Source organism: Acanthaster planci, linkage group LG09, assembly GCF_054643075.1.
Source record: "Acanthaster planci isolate LZ-2023a linkage group LG09, COTS_SCS, whole genome shotgun sequence".
Lineage (NCBI taxonomy): Eukaryota > Metazoa > Echinodermata > Asteroidea > Valvatida > Acanthasteridae > Acanthaster > Acanthaster planci.
The window spans coordinates 3,901,096-3,920,526 of record NC_141785.1 but is presented as its reverse complement, the minus strand read 5'-3'; the positions used below and the strand labels follow the sequence as shown (position 1 = coordinate 3,920,526).

The 19,431-nt window shown below is 40.0% G+C and overlaps 1 protein-coding gene and 1 long non-coding RNA gene across 3 annotated transcripts in view; one reads left to right on the top strand and one right to left on the bottom strand.

The window, feature by feature from the left end:
- LOC147798032 (uncharacterized) overlaps positions 1-4,224 on the bottom strand; it is a 10,282-nt gene extending 6,058 nt beyond the window's left edge. For both annotated transcript variants that reach the window (XR_015426334.1, XR_015426333.1), the window contains exon 1: positions 4,053-4,224. This is a non-coding gene — a long non-coding RNA (uncharacterized LOC147798032). The remainder of the gene's footprint in view (positions 1-4,052) is intronic.
- LOC110985329 (ribosomal protein S6 kinase-related protein-like) overlaps positions 1-19,431 on the top strand; it is a 22,031-nt gene extending 2,600 nt beyond the window's left edge. The window contains exons 6-11 of the mRNA XM_022246288.2: positions 346-418; positions 3,468-3,616; positions 6,749-6,866; positions 7,532-7,731; positions 10,178-10,384; positions 11,595-19,431. Coding sequence (XP_022101980.2) covers positions 346-418; positions 3,468-3,616; positions 6,749-6,866; positions 7,532-7,731; positions 10,178-10,384; positions 11,595-11,633 — 786 coding nt within the window. The 3' untranslated portion in view covers positions 11,634-19,431. The remainder of the gene's footprint in view (positions 1-345; positions 419-3,467; positions 3,617-6,748; positions 6,867-7,531; positions 7,732-10,177; positions 10,385-11,594) is intronic.

Sequence of the window (19,431 nt, the reverse complement as noted above, 5' to 3'; positions counted from 1 at the left end):
TGAATGACAGTCTTACGGTACACTTTCCAGTAGGCAATATTTTGATTTTATCTTCAGGCAAACTTGAATTCTCAATTCTGATTGGTCTATCCATGGCAGCAAACAGTGTGATATATAACTGTATTGCATAGTTCATATCAAACCCTGCGTAATTCACTGTTCTAACGCGATGCATTGCTTGTCAAGCTTGCTTGAAGAAAGATTCGTTATCAGACTCGCACTTGTGGAACACGGAATACTGTGCCTATTTTCAATGTGTGATTCGTATGCATTTGAATGTCCTTCCACCTTTGCATGAAATATTTACCGATTTTTAATTTTGCCTTTGTCATTCCTTTCCATCAGAGGATGGTGGGTCACCACGCTTTCATTGTACAAATACACAAGACATGGCAGAACAAGATTCACCTGCACATCGGTAAGATTAGACTTCTCTGCATCCTCCTGTTGACCCTGACCTCAGACGCTTTTGTTACTGTGCGTGAGGTCACAAACCTTCAGCACTGTATTGTCAATTGGAGCTTTCATCCTGAGGTTAACCATGAGACAGTTGTAGCTTATCAATGCACCGATGTAATATTGGTCCCATCAAATGGCATCAAAGTACCATATGACTACATTGTTTCCCCATGATCGGCCACCATAACCATCTGGCAAACATTTTGTTTAGCAACACTACATTGTACGTTGTAAAGTTTACAGTGAGACTCATTTTCACCAAGAGTAAAAGTGACATGATAATTACCACCTGTGCAATTTATGGTCATTCCAATCTTGGTACTGGGTACTTTAAGGTTTAGCCCTAATGGCCTAGGTCCTTTTCATAGGATACAGCCTCAATCCTTCAAATCTTTCGGCAATTCCTCTCATTATGTTGAGGTGTGAAAGGTATCCTGGAAAAGTATGGAGGATTTCACATATATTTGTGGGCATGAATTTCTGCATGGCTGAACATGAACAACACTAGGTCTAACCCACAGCATTAAGACAATGCATCCTTCACAACAAGCAACGTAATTTTGCCATGTAGCCTCAATCCTTCATAACCGCCCGGAAGATTTTGAAGGATTTGGGGATGGTTAGGGTTGAAGGCTTTCCTACAACATAAATACTGCCTGCAGCGCCACAGTCTTTACCAGCAACCATGACAGATGTGTACATGTTAGGTCACATGGGCCAAAGAGATAGAATGCCCCATCCGTAGTGCTCAAATACACCTTGCTAAATTATGGTTGTTAAAATGGAACTTTTTTATGTATCGATTAACAGTGTCAATTCACTGAAGGGACAGCGCCTTCAAAGACTGTCTGAAGTTGAAGAGGGGCATATGCTTCCATAACTACAGATGTTTGTTTCACTTGTTTGTTTCGTCACTTTAGGCGAATGCGAAAGCAAAGCAAATATTTGATGTCACGAAAAATTTGCAGCGAAATTTCACTGAAGTTGAAATGTGTTTAACTTTTGCAAATTCGTAATGCGAATATTTCATCAGATTTCACAAATTCATTTTTGCTTTCGTGCAGAGTATGAAGCAGCGTTGACTGTTTGTCTACATAATGACCCATTATTATCAAGGGGATGTGCACTCGACGAGCTCTGTATTTTGTTGGTCTCCTCCATCTCACTGCTCCTATGTTTTTCGTTATCCTCATTTGCATTATGATAGTTATATTTAGGTCTCATTATTATAACCATAATTAAATTCATTCTTCCATTTTGTAAGTTTTTTGTAATTGTAATTTTGTGATGATAAAATTAATTGCAATGAATTTTTCCTAGGCACAATTTTTCTTCAACTTTGTACTCTTCTTCAATGTATAAACATTCTCTCACATTCTTCTTTGGTTAAATGCATTAAAAAGTGCACTTTTTGAAACAATTCAAATCATGTTTTCCTGGACAACTGAGGGTGCAGTTGCTGTGAAATGATCTAGGAAAGATGTAGAGCATTTTTCAAAACAAGTGGATTTGACTTAGGCTTTTGTTTGGCTGGTTCCAGCTATTTCGAAGTGCATTCGAAACCACATGTTCAAGCTCTGACTGGAACCAGCCAAACTGAAGTCTAAGCCAAGTTCACTCGTTTTGAAAATTCTCCTGCATGTAGTTCAGTGCGTAGGCTTTTCTGGTCAAATTGTGAACCCAGAATTCAATACTGAAAACTTTTCCGAGAAAGGGACTGATTCTTGCTTATTGCTATACGGTATATATATAAACAATAAGGAAGGAGCAGAGAAGAGAAAACTGACTCCAGCAAAATCTGCACAAATGCTGGACTTTTTTGTGTACAAGCCACTGCATTTGCATGAGGCTTCTTCCTGAGATGACATCACAGTGTTGCTTATGAATATTGAAATTCTCATTTGCATAAAACCAAAAGGCACAATGATACCCTTTAAAATAGTGAAACAAAAGCAGAAAATGAGGTTAACTGAGACACAAAGGTGCATTTTGAAGGTTTGTATTAAAGCAAATTGATTGCACCTGCCCTTTAAGATACACATAGGCACAAAAGCTTATGCTGCTGTTGAACTTCAGTCTCTTCAGGCGCTATGACTTCGGAGAATTTATGTTTCCACAGGCTAACGTGGCTGTACACATCCTTGTCCATTTTGGTTAACATCCTTCTATTTCTCTCACAGCTGCCCTTTAAGTAAATTATTTATTTTTGTGCTCACGGTTCCCTCTCTACTTTGGTCTGAAACAAGACTACTGATAATATATATATTCGTGCATTCACATTAAAATGCAATACAATTGGACAACTGCCAAAAAGACAGACAGCGCGATACTGCAGGATGCCCGAGGGAACATACAAGTTCCAAATTAAAGTGTTGCTAAAAGGCTTATGTCTCCAAAGGCTATTGAGAACCAGTGATGCAACCGTGCCCCTGGGTGCATTACTTTGGCAGTCCAACTACTCTGCAGTTGAACTGATGTTAGTTGAACTATGGTTGACAGTCAAACTTATTAATGTCCACCAGGGGCATGCCTCTTGAGCAGAGGCCCAGTGGAAAGTCAAAGAGACCAAGCTTTACTTGATGAAACTCGTTACAATAAAGTGATTCCAGTAATGCAATTTGGCCAGTCTTTAGAGAGGATTTGGTGAAGCACCTCAGGAACAGCAAAATGAAGTTACAACATCTATCAATTATTTGAACATGGAATATTTTGCATTACTGATAAGGGAAACTGCCGGATTTATATTATGAATTTGGACTTATATTGATTAATGTCATACATGTCATTTCTGTTTTGCTTTGTTCTTTCTGACATCGCCACTTTCCTCTGTATTTCTTTTAAAATTTTTCCTCTAAAGGTTTTTAACTCTTGTTAATCAGATTTCCTCTAAAACTGTTGACATGAAGCATGCCAGTCTTTATGCGGTTAAATGGCATACATGTACCGTACCATTTGACTTTCTTTTTTTTTTCACCTGCTGCGTCGTCATGATCCTGTGGAAACGGCAGTCATGGATTATGCAACTCACGGTGACCTTTACACACTCTGGCTGCTAGAGGGCGCCTTCTCAGAGGCCGCCGTGCAGCTGTACGTGGCCGAGTTGGCCCTGGTGGTGGATTTCCTGCATAACGCTGGCATTGTCTTTAGGGATCTGAAAGTAGGTCTCCAGTTCTCTGTCGGTGTTGCCTTGTAGGCCTGGCATGCCCAGACAACCGCACTTGCATCATGTAGCACCAGTGGCCTCCTTCATCCTCATCCCCAGCACCGTTTATGCTCTATCTTGTGCAGTTGAACCCTTGTGCACCCCGGTTTGCTTTGTATCCAAGGGCGCAGTGAATTAAAAAGAGGCCAATTGCTTAACCACTTGATGCCAGACAATGCGTTAACACACATTATTTTCCTTATTTGTCCCACGGAGGACGTGTACACTGGTACAAGAATTTTTTTCGTTTCTGTGGTTGACGTATGTAATAACGTGTTGTGCTTGGTTGGGTCAAAGTACACTTGTAATGTTGAAGAATTTACGGGTTAAAAAAAAAGGCCTCAGCAGCTTTTTGTGGAAAGAAAATCTGACGTTAACTGGCTATCCTTACCTCCCTGTAGTGCATTTGTTTTTCAGGTCATCTTCTTGAGTCCTCAAAAAAAATCCATTACTCCGCAGAAACCCTGTACCACATTGTCTGTACTTCATTTAGCATCATGCTCCATGTGACCTAACAGCACCTGAACTCAATATTTATAAGCACCTGCACAATCCTCGAAAACCTGGCCGTGCAAAGATCATGGTTAAGTTTTGAAAGAATGCTGATTCCCACTTATTCAGTGTGACTCGACACTTTGTCATATCAGCATGAGTCATCATAAATCTGGGTTAAATTTGATCCATTGTTATTGTTTGCCAAGGGCAAGGTTTGCTGAACGCAAAACCATACGGATTTAATTATACCCAGGCCTTTCCTGAAATTGACTGTGTGCATGTCCCACAATGAGTTCAGTATACTGTGTAGAAAGCTCTACAGTTGTGATTTCATTCTTCTGGGTCTAGAGAAATATTAGGAATGTATTTCTGACGTGCATGTTTTTTGACATACTGGTATTTTGTGTCCCTTGAGAGTGAGCTCTAGTCAGCTCTTTCTAGAATGCAAGCCAGCAAGATTTAAGTGATTAAAACAAATGTTTCAGGTTAAAATGGAAAAATATTCTACTCTCAAGTGAAAAAAAATGGATAAACCAACTTGCTGAGAGTTTACCTGAACTAGATCAACTTTTTGGGCCATGTTGTCTTGTGATTCTGTTTTCATTGTGTTGATAGCAAAACCTGCTAGAATATTTCCATTGCTTTAAATCTTGCCACAACCATTGACCACCCTATTAGTTCATATTAATGCATTGGTTTGAGCAAACATCATTGTGTTTGTTGACTTACTAGCTCCTCTTCATGTTCTTGTCCTAAAATGTATTGTCCAGTAGCATTGCTCATATCATATTTTCCTCTGTGCCATTCATACATGGACAACATTCGATATATTAATAAATTGACAAAAAATATGCCCCCTCCCCCATGCATGTGGGTGTACTTTGGCATAGGTTGACACTTGAGGTTTATTTTGTGTTCACATTTAGCTTAAATGTGCATGCTGAGCAGTATTTGTATCCGGCTGTAATACACTGCGCAGTGTATATCTACCAGTGATTCCTGGGCCCAGAATTGCCAGACAAAGAACTTACATAACAGAGTTTCCTTACAAGGCAAAAGTAGAACCGATCCTCACCATTTACATGGTCCATAATTACATGCCGTTTGAATCACACAGGTAGCTTTTTAGGCCAAAGGATATGTAATGTGCTTGCGTGCATTTGAACCCTGCATATTATGCATAGTCCTCACGTAGCTCGCACTTCTGAAGTTCCTTTTCTCAATTGCATGTACAAGAAACAAATGCAAATTTCCATATGTTTAAGCCCTGATCTTGTAGCATGATATTCGTCAAGTTGTATTGTCTTTTGATTGTGTTTGAGACATGAGAATGCTGATTTTATTACCATTTGTGTTTATTTGCATTTTACTTTCAAATTGCACTTGTAAGAGAACCTGCTTCCAAGTGGGGAAATCAAACTTAGTACAACTTTCTTAACTTGCCATGATTGTGTACGACACAACAGCCTGAAAACTAATGTGGGTATTATGCTGGGGTGTGAGAATTCAGCCTTTTAGCTGATTTCAGCTTCTTTTTTTTCAGCTGTTGACTGTGAATTTCAGCTTTTTTGTACACCTGGTCTGTACAAAAGTGTGGGAACATTTTACATTTTAGGTTTTTGCCAGCTGTTTTCAGCTGTAATTTTAAGTGACCTCTCACACCCCTGATGATGTAAAGGAATCGACAAATCCACGGCAGGGGCATTTAATCTACGTGTACAAACAATTGCCAGGAAACACAACAAGTGACAGAAAATAACATACAACTGTTTCATCGTGATTTGGTATGAAGTGCAATACAGCCTGGGATGTTTGATGAGGGAGGGCATATTGGGAAAAAACTCTCCACCCTTGTTCCTGTTGTTTGTTTTGTTCGGTTCATTTTCCCTGTTTTTTTTTTAACCGTCTCACAGCCTTGCCATTCACTGTACATCACATTATTGCAGGCCCACTAGATTGTGTCTCATTATGCCCAGATGCTATCCATGTATGTTTAGGCGAGCATCATCTTTGGTGTTTAGATTTTTTGTAGAAAAATTTTGGAGGGGGACGGGACAAAAACAACATGAAAACAGTATTTTCTATGTTGTCAAGAAAAACCAAATAAGGCTCTTTGAGCCGGAAGGAAGATAACATGAAAAAAAAATTCTAAAAAAAAAGAAAAGAGGTGTCCCTTACCACTTGCACTAGCCGCCGAAGACCAAAGCTCACAAAATTGAAATTGGGGACTTCACCATCGGTCAGACAGCAGAGCCACATAAAAAAGGAAAAGTAAAAAAATTATATTAATATTGATGAATTGTTGGTCACAGGATCCAAGACGTCTCAAAATAAAAATGTTTATTTTTTTCCAGTTCTGAATCTGGAAGGTCGGCGGATCTGAGCGTCAGCTTAAAAACGCTCACCTTATCATGAAGGTGTGCATGTAGTCGTGTGACTTGTTGGTAGGGAATTTAAGGGACCAGCATTTGGGGCCACAAATGGCTTGTGCAAAGATGTTCTTCTTGCTCCAAGGAGCAACATGGCCTAGTCTATTTAAAATAATGGTAATTGAAACCCCAGAATTGGCTATTTTTCAATTTGACATGTCAGATGGAGAATATTCTACTGGACCATGATGGCCACATCAGACTGACAGATTTTGGTCTGGCCAAGTGGTTGAAACGGGGCACAAGAACTAACACGATATGCGGCACGCTGCAGTATATGGGTAAGTGTTCACCCAGAACAGAAAGCAAAAGTCATACAAAGGCATTTTTATTCATAGCAAAACAAAAATTTCCATCATTCACTGTTACTTGATATTTTCTTAAGGATTCAAGCACAGCCTTGAAAGGTTCTTGGATTTTTTGATTCTTGGAAAAAAAAGTGCTTTGCTTTTCCTCTCAAGACACAGGAAAGTCCTTAAAATCAACGCGGTTTCAAAAAGAACAATCTCAAAGTGTCGGACTGAAGTTGTGACAGTAGTTTAAAAAAATTCAAATAATTACCCCGTCCTCGGTCATTACTCACATTTAGGGATAAAATCTACTGTACATCCATTTCATGTTAGCCTTCCTGTCCATATCTTCCCATGAAATCTTTGAAAGTCCAGTTTAACTCAAAGTTTGAATATGTGGGGGGGACATACATGGAAGCATGTCATGCACATGATAACCCTGAATGTGCTGGAATTTTGGAGGATTGAGATAAACTGTGTTGACTTGGAGGGGGGGGCAAGATGGAGATTTTTTCTGACATGGATGAAAGAATTGTTCCCTTCCCGAAAGGAAGGTGCAATTACTGTTTCTCACTGAATGCACCACTTCACTGTGCAACCCTTCCGTATAAAGCTTCAAGTCCTGATATCTTGGTTTTTCAACCAAATTGACACAGCCCCAGAGATCCTCCGTGAGGACCCCTACTACCATGCCATCGACTGGTGGTCCCTGGGCATCATCACCTACACCCTGCTGACCGGCAGCTTCCCCGTCAAGGGTGCCCCCAACCACCATCTCATGTGCAGCAAGGTGCTGCACACGGAATACTCACTACCCACCTCCTGCAGTGCCGAGGCTAATGAGATGATCACACAGGTGAGTTTTGGATTTAGCCTGGAAACGCTCTCCAGATCTGACAGGGAGTTGGAGAATTGCCTGGCTGTCATTCATGACATTTGACACCATGTGAACTAAATTGTTTATGTGTCTGTGTATGCATACTTCAAGCCAATGCGAAGGAAGGAGCCTCTTGAAAACTATGTGTGCTTACAGCGCACTCTAACAAACAAAACGCCAGACATAATTTAAAGGGTATCTTCAATCCATTTTGTTTTAATACAAAGTTTCAAAATGCACCTTTGTGTCTGAGTTAACCTCATTTCAACTTTTGTTTACCTACTCCCAAGGGTATTTTACTGCCTTTTTGTTATTCATGCAAATGATATTTCCATATTCATGAGTAAAATCGTGATGTCATTCCAGGGAGAAAGACCAAATGTAACATTGGTTTGTACAATGTACGTACACAAACCTGTTTCTGGGTTGCTCGGAAGTGTGACTGTATTTGTACATGTATTTGTCAGCGGACTGTTTCAAAGGACTGCATGTTCAACACATGTTCTTATTCCATAGTTGTGAAGACTTCACACGTGAATGATATTGGGTGGACACTTCACACTTGAATGATTTGGGGGCCCAAAATGCTGTGGAAACATACTACAGTCTCCACAATCTCTTTCATTTCATTCTAATCCAAGAAACTCATCTTGGTGCAGTGCAGTGGCACACTGCCCCCTCAATGTTTAGCTGGAGTCTCGGGATCAGCACCTTCATAGACTTGGATACAGAACGCAGAAGCGATGTCGTTAACCAGACTCCGTGTGCGAACTTTAATCACAGGAGTCTGCAGTTTTGTCACCTTAAGGTCTTGCACAGAAATTTCTTTTACCAATGTCAATTAATTTCCAGCTATAAAACTGTGCTCTGGTTCTCTGGTTTGCAACGGTTTCAACCCCATCCCTGAATCACATATGAAACATTTCCTCAGGGCTTGGTAATTTCTGTTGGTATGATATTTCTCAGCAGAAAATATGAGACTGTTGAGACATATGAATTATAGGTGGAGACAGGTGGCTCCAGTTTGTTACGTGTATGATCTATAATTTAAAAATGAATGCCAAACAGATGGCTGTGACACATTGAGTGTGTTCAGAGAGCATTTTTTATCTGTTTAAATTCATGCTGCCAGGTTTACTGAAAAATAATGATTCTATTTGACATGAACAGGTGTTCCGCTGATATCAAGACCTACAGTTGTTTACAAGTTTAGCCTTGTATTTCACAAAATTTTGGCTTACTGAAGCTTTTGCAATATTTGCATTGTGGAAATTAGAGCCACAACCTGTCGGGGGAAAGTTCCCCTGTCAGCGTAGATTGGTCTTCCCCACAATGCCATGTAGTACAAGTCTTCCATTGATTACTTCAAATTGATTTCCATAGTTGCTTTACACATCAGTCAAAATCGAACATAGTCATTTATTTAATCCAAAAAGCAACAGTCATTCGTTCAGTTTCACCATTAAAAACAATGGTCATTTGTTCAGTAAGACAATCAGTAATATAAACCTTAGACAAATTTGTCCCTTGCTACATGTAACATCAACCAATCAGTTCATCAGTCATAGCTAATAACATCAGATGTATCAGATAAAACAAAGTCAAAACATTCACTCAACAGATAATACATTAACTTTATCCTTATCTGCTCCGAGCAGGAACAAAAGAGGGCATGTTTTTAAATGAAACTGAAAGTCCTTTGGTACGAGCTCACCGCATAGGCGCGGAGCACGGAGCATGCCGAGTATGTACAATAGATTCATTCTGGAAAGTATGGTCTAGGCGTGCACAACGAGCGTGTGCAAGAATTCAGTTGGAAAACTTTGTACCAGTCTGCCTTTCTTTAACCGGTGAGGGTGCGCTTCGACTCAGGGCAGATGTAGTGCTTTCCATTGTAGCAGTGATCTCAAAGCACTTTGCTAGTACTTTTGTTAATCTGTTCAGCCGGTGATGCTGGTACAAGTCGGCATCCAGAATGGATGTGTTCCCTGTGCTTTCTCAGCTACCCATTTATACGCGCAGGCAGAGAGAGACGAAAAGGGTGTTGGTATTTGCCTAGGGTCACACCGTCTCAACCCTATGATCGGTTGTCAAAAAACCCAACCACTAGGCCATACGCCACCCTACAAATTTATCAAAGAACAAATTTATTGTAATTGTTTATTCAGACAAAACATGTGCAATTGATAAGCTGCACTTTGCTTCATGATTGTTGTCATGTCACAAGTACATGCAGGACTTGGATCTTATGATCTGTTCACCTGTATCCTATTTGTTTTGAAGTTCACGTTATTTTCTCGGAAGCATGCTAAGTTATTTGAAATGTTACATCAGGTTAACACGCAGTTACCATTTAGGAGGTGGAATGCCCCACCATCAGATTTTCTGGAACCTTGTATTTTTCTTTCGTTTGCTCCTCTGGCAGCTTTTGTGCAAAGATGCCCTGGAGCGCCTCCAGTCCCTCCCAGCCCTCAAGGAGCTGAGCTTCCTGCGGCCCCTCAACTTTGAGCAGCTGCAGAAGCGCAAGCTGCAGCCCAAGAGCTTCCTCAAGAGGAAGCTGCCGGCCACCCTGGCCCGCCGGACCAAGAACGGCAAGAAGTTCATCTGCGACAAGCAGTCCACGGAGCTCAATGTTAGTAGGAGCGACAAAAAACAACAAAAGAAAAGAGTACTCCTGGCTTATAGGAGCTGGTTTTGGCTTCCATGTTAGAAAATCCATTAGCAGTCAGGCAATGTCAAGTCTTAAAGACCAACTCCAATGGTTTTAAAAGTTTTGAAAATGAACTATTACTACATTTACTGTGTAATAAATCATATATTCATTACCAAATCCTGTCTGTGTTGCATTTTTATTTTTGTAATTTTGTCAAAACTTTTGAACGGTGTCTTAGAGTTTTCTGAAAAATTTCCACAATCTGAACGCTGGCGGCGCTGTTGAGAAACAAAATTTGTATGATGTAATACCAGAGAAAACATTGAAACTGGTATCCGTGGCACAACTGGTTCCACTACAAACATACATGAACATGGAGCTACATGTGTGTGCAGTGCATAGCGGGGAATGATCTGTGTCCTGGATCCTTTCTTCATGACTTACAATAATGCCCAAATTATGCATCATTGGTGGATGTTCTAGAAAATCTGTGAAAGAACCGGGATTGAGTGTCTTTGAGTTTCCAATGAATGAGAGCATTCTTCAAGTTTGTGCTGTCGTCCGCAGCTATGCGTGCTATGGATGCATATAGCGCGCGTACTGTGGTATTTCTTCTTCAACGGTAATACATCACAGAAATCAATATTCATTAGATACTGATGAGTTGTGACGACATATCCATTTTGACAATACGGGACTGGACTCGCAGGAAAACTGGATAAAAAAACTGTGTTTTATTAACACGAAACATGTATTGCAAAGGAGATATTGATATGGGTCCCTTTTATTAGACTTGGCTCTTCTGTTCATCTGATTCAATATGAGAAAAGTTAGCATCGTTGGAGTTGGTCTTTAATCAGTAAGCTATGACATTTCCCATGACTTGAGGTGGCAATCAATATTATGTGGTCACATGCTGACAACACCTGCAGTCTTAGGTCGTGTTTGTTTCACATAGATCTGGATCACCATCGGTGATCTGTTGTTGGTTGACGGACACCAAAATTTGCCTAATGGATGGTGCAAACCAGCATTAGATCCATGTGTAAGAAAAAGGCCCTTAGCTTATGAGGTCCATCTCTGAAAATGACAAACCCTGCAAATTTGCATAAGACTACAAACCTAGAGATTAAGCATCTTGTTTTGTGACAAGGCCATTTAAAAGATCACTTCTGTTTTCTTCGGGCAGATTGAAAATTTTGACTGGCTCCGTGTGACTGCATTATAGCAGGCTCCGCCATTACCCGTTGCGAATGCTACGGTGTTGTCATGGAGAAATGCATCTCGAAGAAAACAACTCATCTTTGGACAACTTCGCTGGAGAAGGTAGGATCACTCTGCCCAGCTTCAGTCATTGTCATCTTGGTACGAGAGCCAGAAATTATTAAAGCAGGGTGCCAGAAGAGTAAAAAATTCAACAGTAAAATTAAAACGTGTGGGTCAGCTACAAAATGTAAAATTTAGATTTAAAATGTAAAAATATACAAAATGTATATAAAGTGTGTCACTGACAACTTGATGAGGCTGTACACTGCCTGGGTGTATATTTATGTAGACAGTGAGACTTGATAATCTTGCCTTGTAGTTTGATTAGCCTGGGATTTGTAGAGACATTCAGATCCACAACCAACAAGTTTGGTTGAACATTGAGTGACCGTCCACCACTGCCTTTCTATACTGCCTTGAGGGGACATTGCTGTCTTTTTTAACTATTAAGTATTTTTGCATTTGCTGGTTTTTAAGGGAAAAAAATTACCCAAAGAAAATGTACAGTAGAGTACAGTAGTAGGGTGTTGTATTTGTTACGTGCCATTTTTAAGAATTTCAAAAGAACTAGTTTGCGTCATCTGATCATTTTGGTAAGCAAGTATGGTTGGCAGTGTATTAGTTTGGGCAGTATCCAGATATTTTTTTATGGGTGGTCTTGGTCTTGACCATATGGAAGTACTGTCCAAGTGTCATTGCCCTGTGGAGGAGGTTGAGAAGTGGACAACAAAAAGCCTGATTGGTTGACATGAGTTTCATGAAATGGAATGCAATCTTGTCACCGAGGCAACAAACAACAGATGGCACCTGTGACAAGTTTGTGCAAATCCAGTTGGAAACTTGTTGTATGCACTCTGTGGCTTCTTGTGCATGTTCTTGCCGTTGTATATGTAGGTATCTTAATGGCCTCTGGATGGGCACAAGGATTGACCCTCAGTGAGGTGACATAGGGCTACTTAAACAGAATGGTGTCAGAAGTGGCATATGCAGCAATAATGACCACAACCTCTTGAGACCTCGGCCAGAACTATATTGGAAAATTGTCTTTTTGAGGGTTAAGGCTGGTTCATACTTCAGGGGAAGTATGAACCTGCCATTCAGAAGAATGAAAAAGCAACACAAATTTGACACCACGAAACCTTTGCAGCAAAATTTGCATCAGATGGAATCTTTTCAACCGTTGCATATCTGCAGCACAAACATTTGATGTGACATCATAAATTTATGCACCAAGTATGAACCAGCAATCATAACGAAGTCTGTGAATGCATTCATTCATTATGCAACTTGCAAAGAATCTGTCGGGACTCTTACTTCATCCGATGATGATAGTGCCCTGTTTAACTTAGTTGAATCAGGGAGGAATGTATATATTTTATTCTTCAATGGTTGAACGAAATTGGCTTAACTCCCTAGGATGATTTATACCAGCAACCTTCCACATCCCTGCAAAACTCTACAGCAAACTGTGCACATAAACAGTTGGACTCACGTTTACTTGTAGTATGCCTAATCCCACATAAAACACAGCCAGTACCAGTGCAGGAGTCATATCCTAACAGATTCCCACAAACCCTGGTGTTGGAGTTGGCTGCTTGGGGATGGTTAAGTTCATGCACATGTAAATCTGCTTTGCTTAATTACCCTGCCAACAAATGGTATTTATACTGTGTCACATCTGTGCCTCATGTGTACATAAATGATGTACAAACCTTTATGACAGGGAGCGCCACTTGACTTTTATAGCAGTTGTACTTTGCTAGTGTGATTTTGAGCCTTCAGAATAAACACGTTTTGCAGATTTATTATTTGGCAAGTGTGGACTTACGGCCAAGAGATAATGTGCAGAGATATGGGCTAACAGGGTAGAATATTTGTAAATCAAAACATTGCATAACGCATTGCATACTTTCAAATCATAAAATTTTCCCGTGCGTTATCTTTTAGTTAGCTTGTAATTTGGACTTGAGATTTGGGATACATGTATGACTGACGTTTATAATGAGCTTTTTAAAAATGAAGAGCATAGAACAGCAAACTCATCACAAAAACATTACATTTACTTGTAATTTACATGTCCAAATTGATTCCGAAGGGCAGGATTTTTTTCGTCAAGAGCATTGCTGTGCAATTAAAGCCATTAGATAAAAGCAAAACAAGTAGACTTGAATCATTGTGTGAAAATTCTTTTCCATTTTTCTGTAAAGAAATAGTTACTCAAAATTATGGTTCCATGAAAATGATGGAGGTTTGGCAATACAGACTCTTAAAATGACTTGAATCTGTCAAGTGAAAGTCTAGACTGGCAATAATTACATGAGCAGATTACTATGTCAGCAATCAGGTTACACTCCAAAGATTTTTATAATGAATCATTAATTGCAAAAACAGATAACAGACCTGTCAGACCTGCATAATTGATTAGATGAATATAATAATAATTATAATAATAAACATAATAGTGAGTTCTCAGCGCATATTACGGAATGTCTCCATGCGCTTAATAGCATTACCCCTGCACATTGCACTCACATCATCTGAGCATTCCTGAAACCATTTCAGCTCCCTGGGGAGAATACTAGCCCAGTGCTGCCATTTCAGCGCAAATGGCTAAACATAACCGTGTCTGCCCTCACAGGTACCCATTTACTCCTAATTTACCCCTACATACATGCAGGGGTAAAGTGACTTGCCCAAGATCACGACATGCTGCCACAAGCTGGATTCAAACCCCTGACCCTGGGATCAGAAGCTACAAACCCTAACCACTAGGCCACGTGCCCCCAACGTGCTCAGACATATATTTAGATAATTCTAAGGGCAACATTGCAATATTTTGTGTGTGCAATGTTGGATTATATACATGTACATTGTTTAAAGTTACACAACAGTTTGTAATTTTGTGGGGTGTGGGGAGTGGAAGAAATTTCTGAGGCTTAAGTCTGTGAATATATGCACCTGTACATGTGCGTGTGATTTAGCAGGGATGCGATGTTTGTATTTGTCATAATGATGCAGCTTTTTGAACCATTGCAGTAAGGAGGGATCTCAGAATTCATTGTGGGTGTAATGTACTGATTTTCTAGTAATCCAAGCTGGAGATGCAACAGTGTAGTATTTCTAAACCTTGAATCCTACTGGAGATATTGTTGGCCAACTGAGCCTTGTTTAAAGGATAAATTTACACATGCCTTGTTGTGGCTTCTGCTACTACACAGTTGAATTATTGTATTCAGAACTGTGGTTTTAATATGATGCATGGTCACTCTGAAGGGGCATAGCCACCATTTTGTGTGCCCGATGGAACATGGACTTTTCATCCCACTTAGGTTGCATCACAAATTAGGCTCCGAAGACCCGAGGAAGGTAGTCTTGGGCCAAGACGGCAGAACCTGACAGCGGACTCGATCGAGCTATTACATTCTGCCGTCTTGGCCCAAGAGTACAAGGAGGGTAGTGTGTGATTTCAGCATATTTTTATTGCGCAGTTATGTCATGTAGGGTTTGTGCCATCTGTTTTCATCACAGCCAGGGCTTTGCATGTGGGATATTTAAATTTTCACCATCCTGGTTCATACAATCCATTTGCCACGTTGATTTGGGTTCTATCACAGTTTTGATTCTACTCTTAAATTCTCCAGTCTGCTCCATCCTGCCACTTGTCTCCCCTCCCCCATAGTGGTGTCATTCTGCCCTGAAATGTCTTGCATAGTCTCAGGATTTGTTTAAGGGACCATACCAGTAGATTCCGATGTTGCAGGGGGCCTCTTTTGGTGCAATTATTTTATACAAACTCTTCACTTTACTCAACAGTTGAGCATTTACCAGCAAGAAGTAATTATCTTATAAGACAAGTGTCTAAACTCTCCCAGGCAGGTCCGTTATCATGATTGGAGAGATGAACATTTTTCTGCACTAGTTCGAAGTACCAGGGGTAGGAAGATGCATTCACACGTAAATGCAATACAACTTCATCACATTCAAAGTCTGTGTTTGAGATGTGTTGACCAGAGCTCTGCAGGGTTCCCAAGGGTACTGGGGCTGTTTATCTTGCTGAGAAAATTTGCACAATGATAAACTGCATCCTTTGTCAAGTAAAATGTGATTGTCAAAGACCCCATATAAAAGCCTTGCCAAAAGGGGTGCCAGCCAAAACTGCAGCCTGATTCTTTTTTTTTAACCTTTGAAATGTGTTATTAGTTATGAAATTGACCGATGATCTCCGTTTGTATGAACCCTGTTTTTCAAAAAAAGATGGCCTTGGTCCATTTTCATGGGTTGAGCGTGTAGCATGTAAGGTTTATGATTATTTATCCACTTAATGTCACATGTTCTTACTCAAAAATGCTGCGGGGGGCGGGTTTTTTACCCACAATTTCTTCAACCATACAATTGCTCTTTGACAGAACCAAGCACGATGCATTCATATGTCAACAGTTGAAATGAAGTTTGGATGTTTTGCCCTGTCCGACTTGTATTATAACACTGCATACCCAGTGTTTGCCCCCCGAAGGCTTGTGAAAAAAGCCTTACTGAATGGCATGTAAGAGGTCCGATTTCAGCCTCTGCTCTGATTTGTCCACTGTGTAAACTCATTTTAAGCCTTTTAGTTCTGTAGTCTGAAAACATTACCGAATCACATGAGGTGCAGATTCTTCAGACCGCGGTGATTATGTTGTTCCCACTTGGTGATGCTGGCACTAAGACGCAATGTCAGACTATACCAGGCGTCGGTGACTCAACACATGCTGTGAATTCATGTGATACAGCAACAGTGTAGACTGGGAAGTTACATCGTAAATTGAATTTGCAAATTTACCATTAAAGTCTCAGTGTTGCCAAATTTTATTGCACCTGAACGCAAAAACAGTGCCTAGACACTTAGGGGAAGATCAGGTGGTCAGCTGCTCCTCGTTCAGTGTTGCTTCATGCTAACGAATGCACACCTTGTTGCTGCAAGAAATTATTCAAAATTGACGGGGTTTTGGTCCTGTTTAATCTCAGGAGAATTCATTTTGAAAACAGACTTTGACAAAAAAGATTTATTGAAAGTTTAAGAAAACTAACTGTGTTGAATTTCATTCCATATTTGTTGTAAAAACAAAAGGACATCTATTGCAAAGTTTGAACCCGGAACCTTTAAAGTAACATACTGGAACAGTGCAGTGTAGCTGTGCATTTGCTGCACCAGTCTCTCGTTTGTCTATGCCGGGAACACCATTCAAGAAATCAGTGCATGTCACGAGGCCAGAGGTCACCAGGAAAGGAAAAGCATACACCTGTTGCACTGCTTGCTTGAGTTTGTGTCTTCCAATACTGGCCCAAATTATTGTTCCAGTTTCTTTCATTGGTCCTACAGTATTTCACACAGGAAAGCTGAAAGACGGAAGTGAAAAAATAGCCGTTGCAAGGTGCCCCCCCCCCCCCGAGATACAGGTCTCACTGTGAAGTTCAATATTTTGTTGCATTTGGGGATTTTGTAGACACAAAAACCAAATTGTCATTCATGCTGTAGGACAGTCCTCTTCTTGTTGTTTGGGATTGTTTTAGAGCATGCTGTATTTGTCGATCGTGTTATTTTAACGAAAGACTGTTTCCTGTCTCAAAACTCCAGCTTCACAGGAAGACCAATATTTATTTTATATAGGAGGCTGTGTGGAAAGTGGCATGATGATAATAATGATGTGTGTTATGTGAACTGAGTATGAGAATTTATACCTCCCCACGACAGTTGCTTCTCCCAAGCTTAAATTTAAACAAGATTGCAGTAGTTGGTTTGCCGGTTACAACAAAATCTAGATGCACTGAAATGCACACGTTTTTGCATTGTTTTGTGATGTAAAAATGCGTATTTTAAAGGCTGTTAAGATGTTTGTTTTTGTGGGGTTGCGGGCTGATGTACTTGTATCTTGGAAATCTTTATCTTCAAAGAAGTTTCCTAAATTTCAATGAAAATCACTGTATTTGCTGTCGTACAGAATGTAAGGGAAAAAAACTTGAGTAAATAAGTATGTGTAAGCAAACATCCGCAAGACAGGATATATTGTCAAAGGTTGTGTGGAGAACCCACAAGTCCCACACTGGTATATTATTGATAAAAACAGCATAAATGCTGACATTTGTAATATTCACCACCAAAACTAAAATTTCATACACGACTAAAGAAATATCCCAAAAAGAGGTACAGTGTAATTTTAAAAGATTCAAAAAGCACAGGTCGAAGTCATAACAAAATGACACTACGAACATCTAACAAAAGCAACACGGTGCACTCACATCAAGCGTCCATTGTTATTAAACCGTGCTTCTTTTGTTCGATGTTCCGATAGTGTGGGATGGGGGCGGACACAAATAAAATCTTCATTTATTTTTTGTGTGAGTGCTGGTAGTTGATGGATGGGCTTTTGGTTGGTTTGTTTTATAGGCCATGAAGTTTTATGTACCTTTTGGGGAGCATAAATATAAACGCTCAAAAATCAGCAGTTTACGCCCACAATTCTTCCTTCAAAAAGTAGGCGATAAGGGTCACAAAGAGAGAGTGTGTGTCCGGCATTATGGGCAGTGTAAACGTTGTGATAAGGAAAGGGTTTCTTTTGTATCTTACAAAAGTGTCTGGAAATCAAGGGGCACGGCAGAGTATATTATTTTGATATGGTACGCTGGTAGGGAAAGCTTGTCACAAAAGAATATTTTTGACAGCTAGAGGGTGCACAAGGAATATTTCAAGATTTGTTCTCCTTGGAAAAACGCTAACTTTTGTTTTCTTGCATCGTTTTCTCAAGTCATTTTATGAGCTGTGTTTAACCTGTTCAAGGTACATGGGCCATTCTATAAATTTGGGGTCCATTTTTTTTCCATCCCTGTAACGTCTGGCATTTGATTTTTAATGTTTAGAACTCATTGTTCAATTTCCTAGACTGAATAAGGACTGCAAATTACCTGCCAAACAAATAAAAATAGTCTGAAACCAATTTCGGTGATACATCCGTTGTCAAACATGTCAGATGGTATACATGTCAGAGGTAACTGGGACAGAAAAATGTCACACGTTGGACCCCAAACTTATAGAATGACCCAAATGTATGTCGTCTACATTTACAAGGGGACCAGAGGAGTGGTAACAGAGATGTTTCAGTTGAAGACCGCTAATTTTTTTGTTTTGGAACATTGTTTGAACGCACAGTCCGAAAAAGCTTCTAGTATTACAAACGACCTCCAAGCAGCTTACCAGCACAGTTTGGAATCCGGGTCCATGTGGAAAGTGGCAAAATCAGCCTGGTGTTTTTCTTCCGGCTCGAGTTGCTCCCGATGAGGATATGCTTTGTCAAATCAGTGACACCTTCAATCTCCTAAGTTGTACCTTAGGTGGGAATAAACAGAGTTGCTTTGACTAAGTCGTACGAAATATCATTGAGACTATGCATCCATTTGTGATTGTGGTGTGAAAAATACGGTGGAAAATGAAGAGTCTTTGTCCCGTTTTGTCTCATGTAGTGACGTATCTTTTGTGGACTAGCGTTATTAACTCGATCATGACTGGAAATAATAACTTTTATTTAGGGTCCATTGTAAGTTATACATATGTCGTGGAATTCAACAGAATTATTTTTAACTGTATAGTTATAAAGTTGCCCCTCCTTGCCGAAGCACCTTCATTGATTTAATTGGAATAATTGCACTTTTGTGAGACCTTGTATTGTTGTTTTTGTGAATAAAACTACTGTTTCTTTAATTCCTAACAGAAATCGGATTTTTAACTA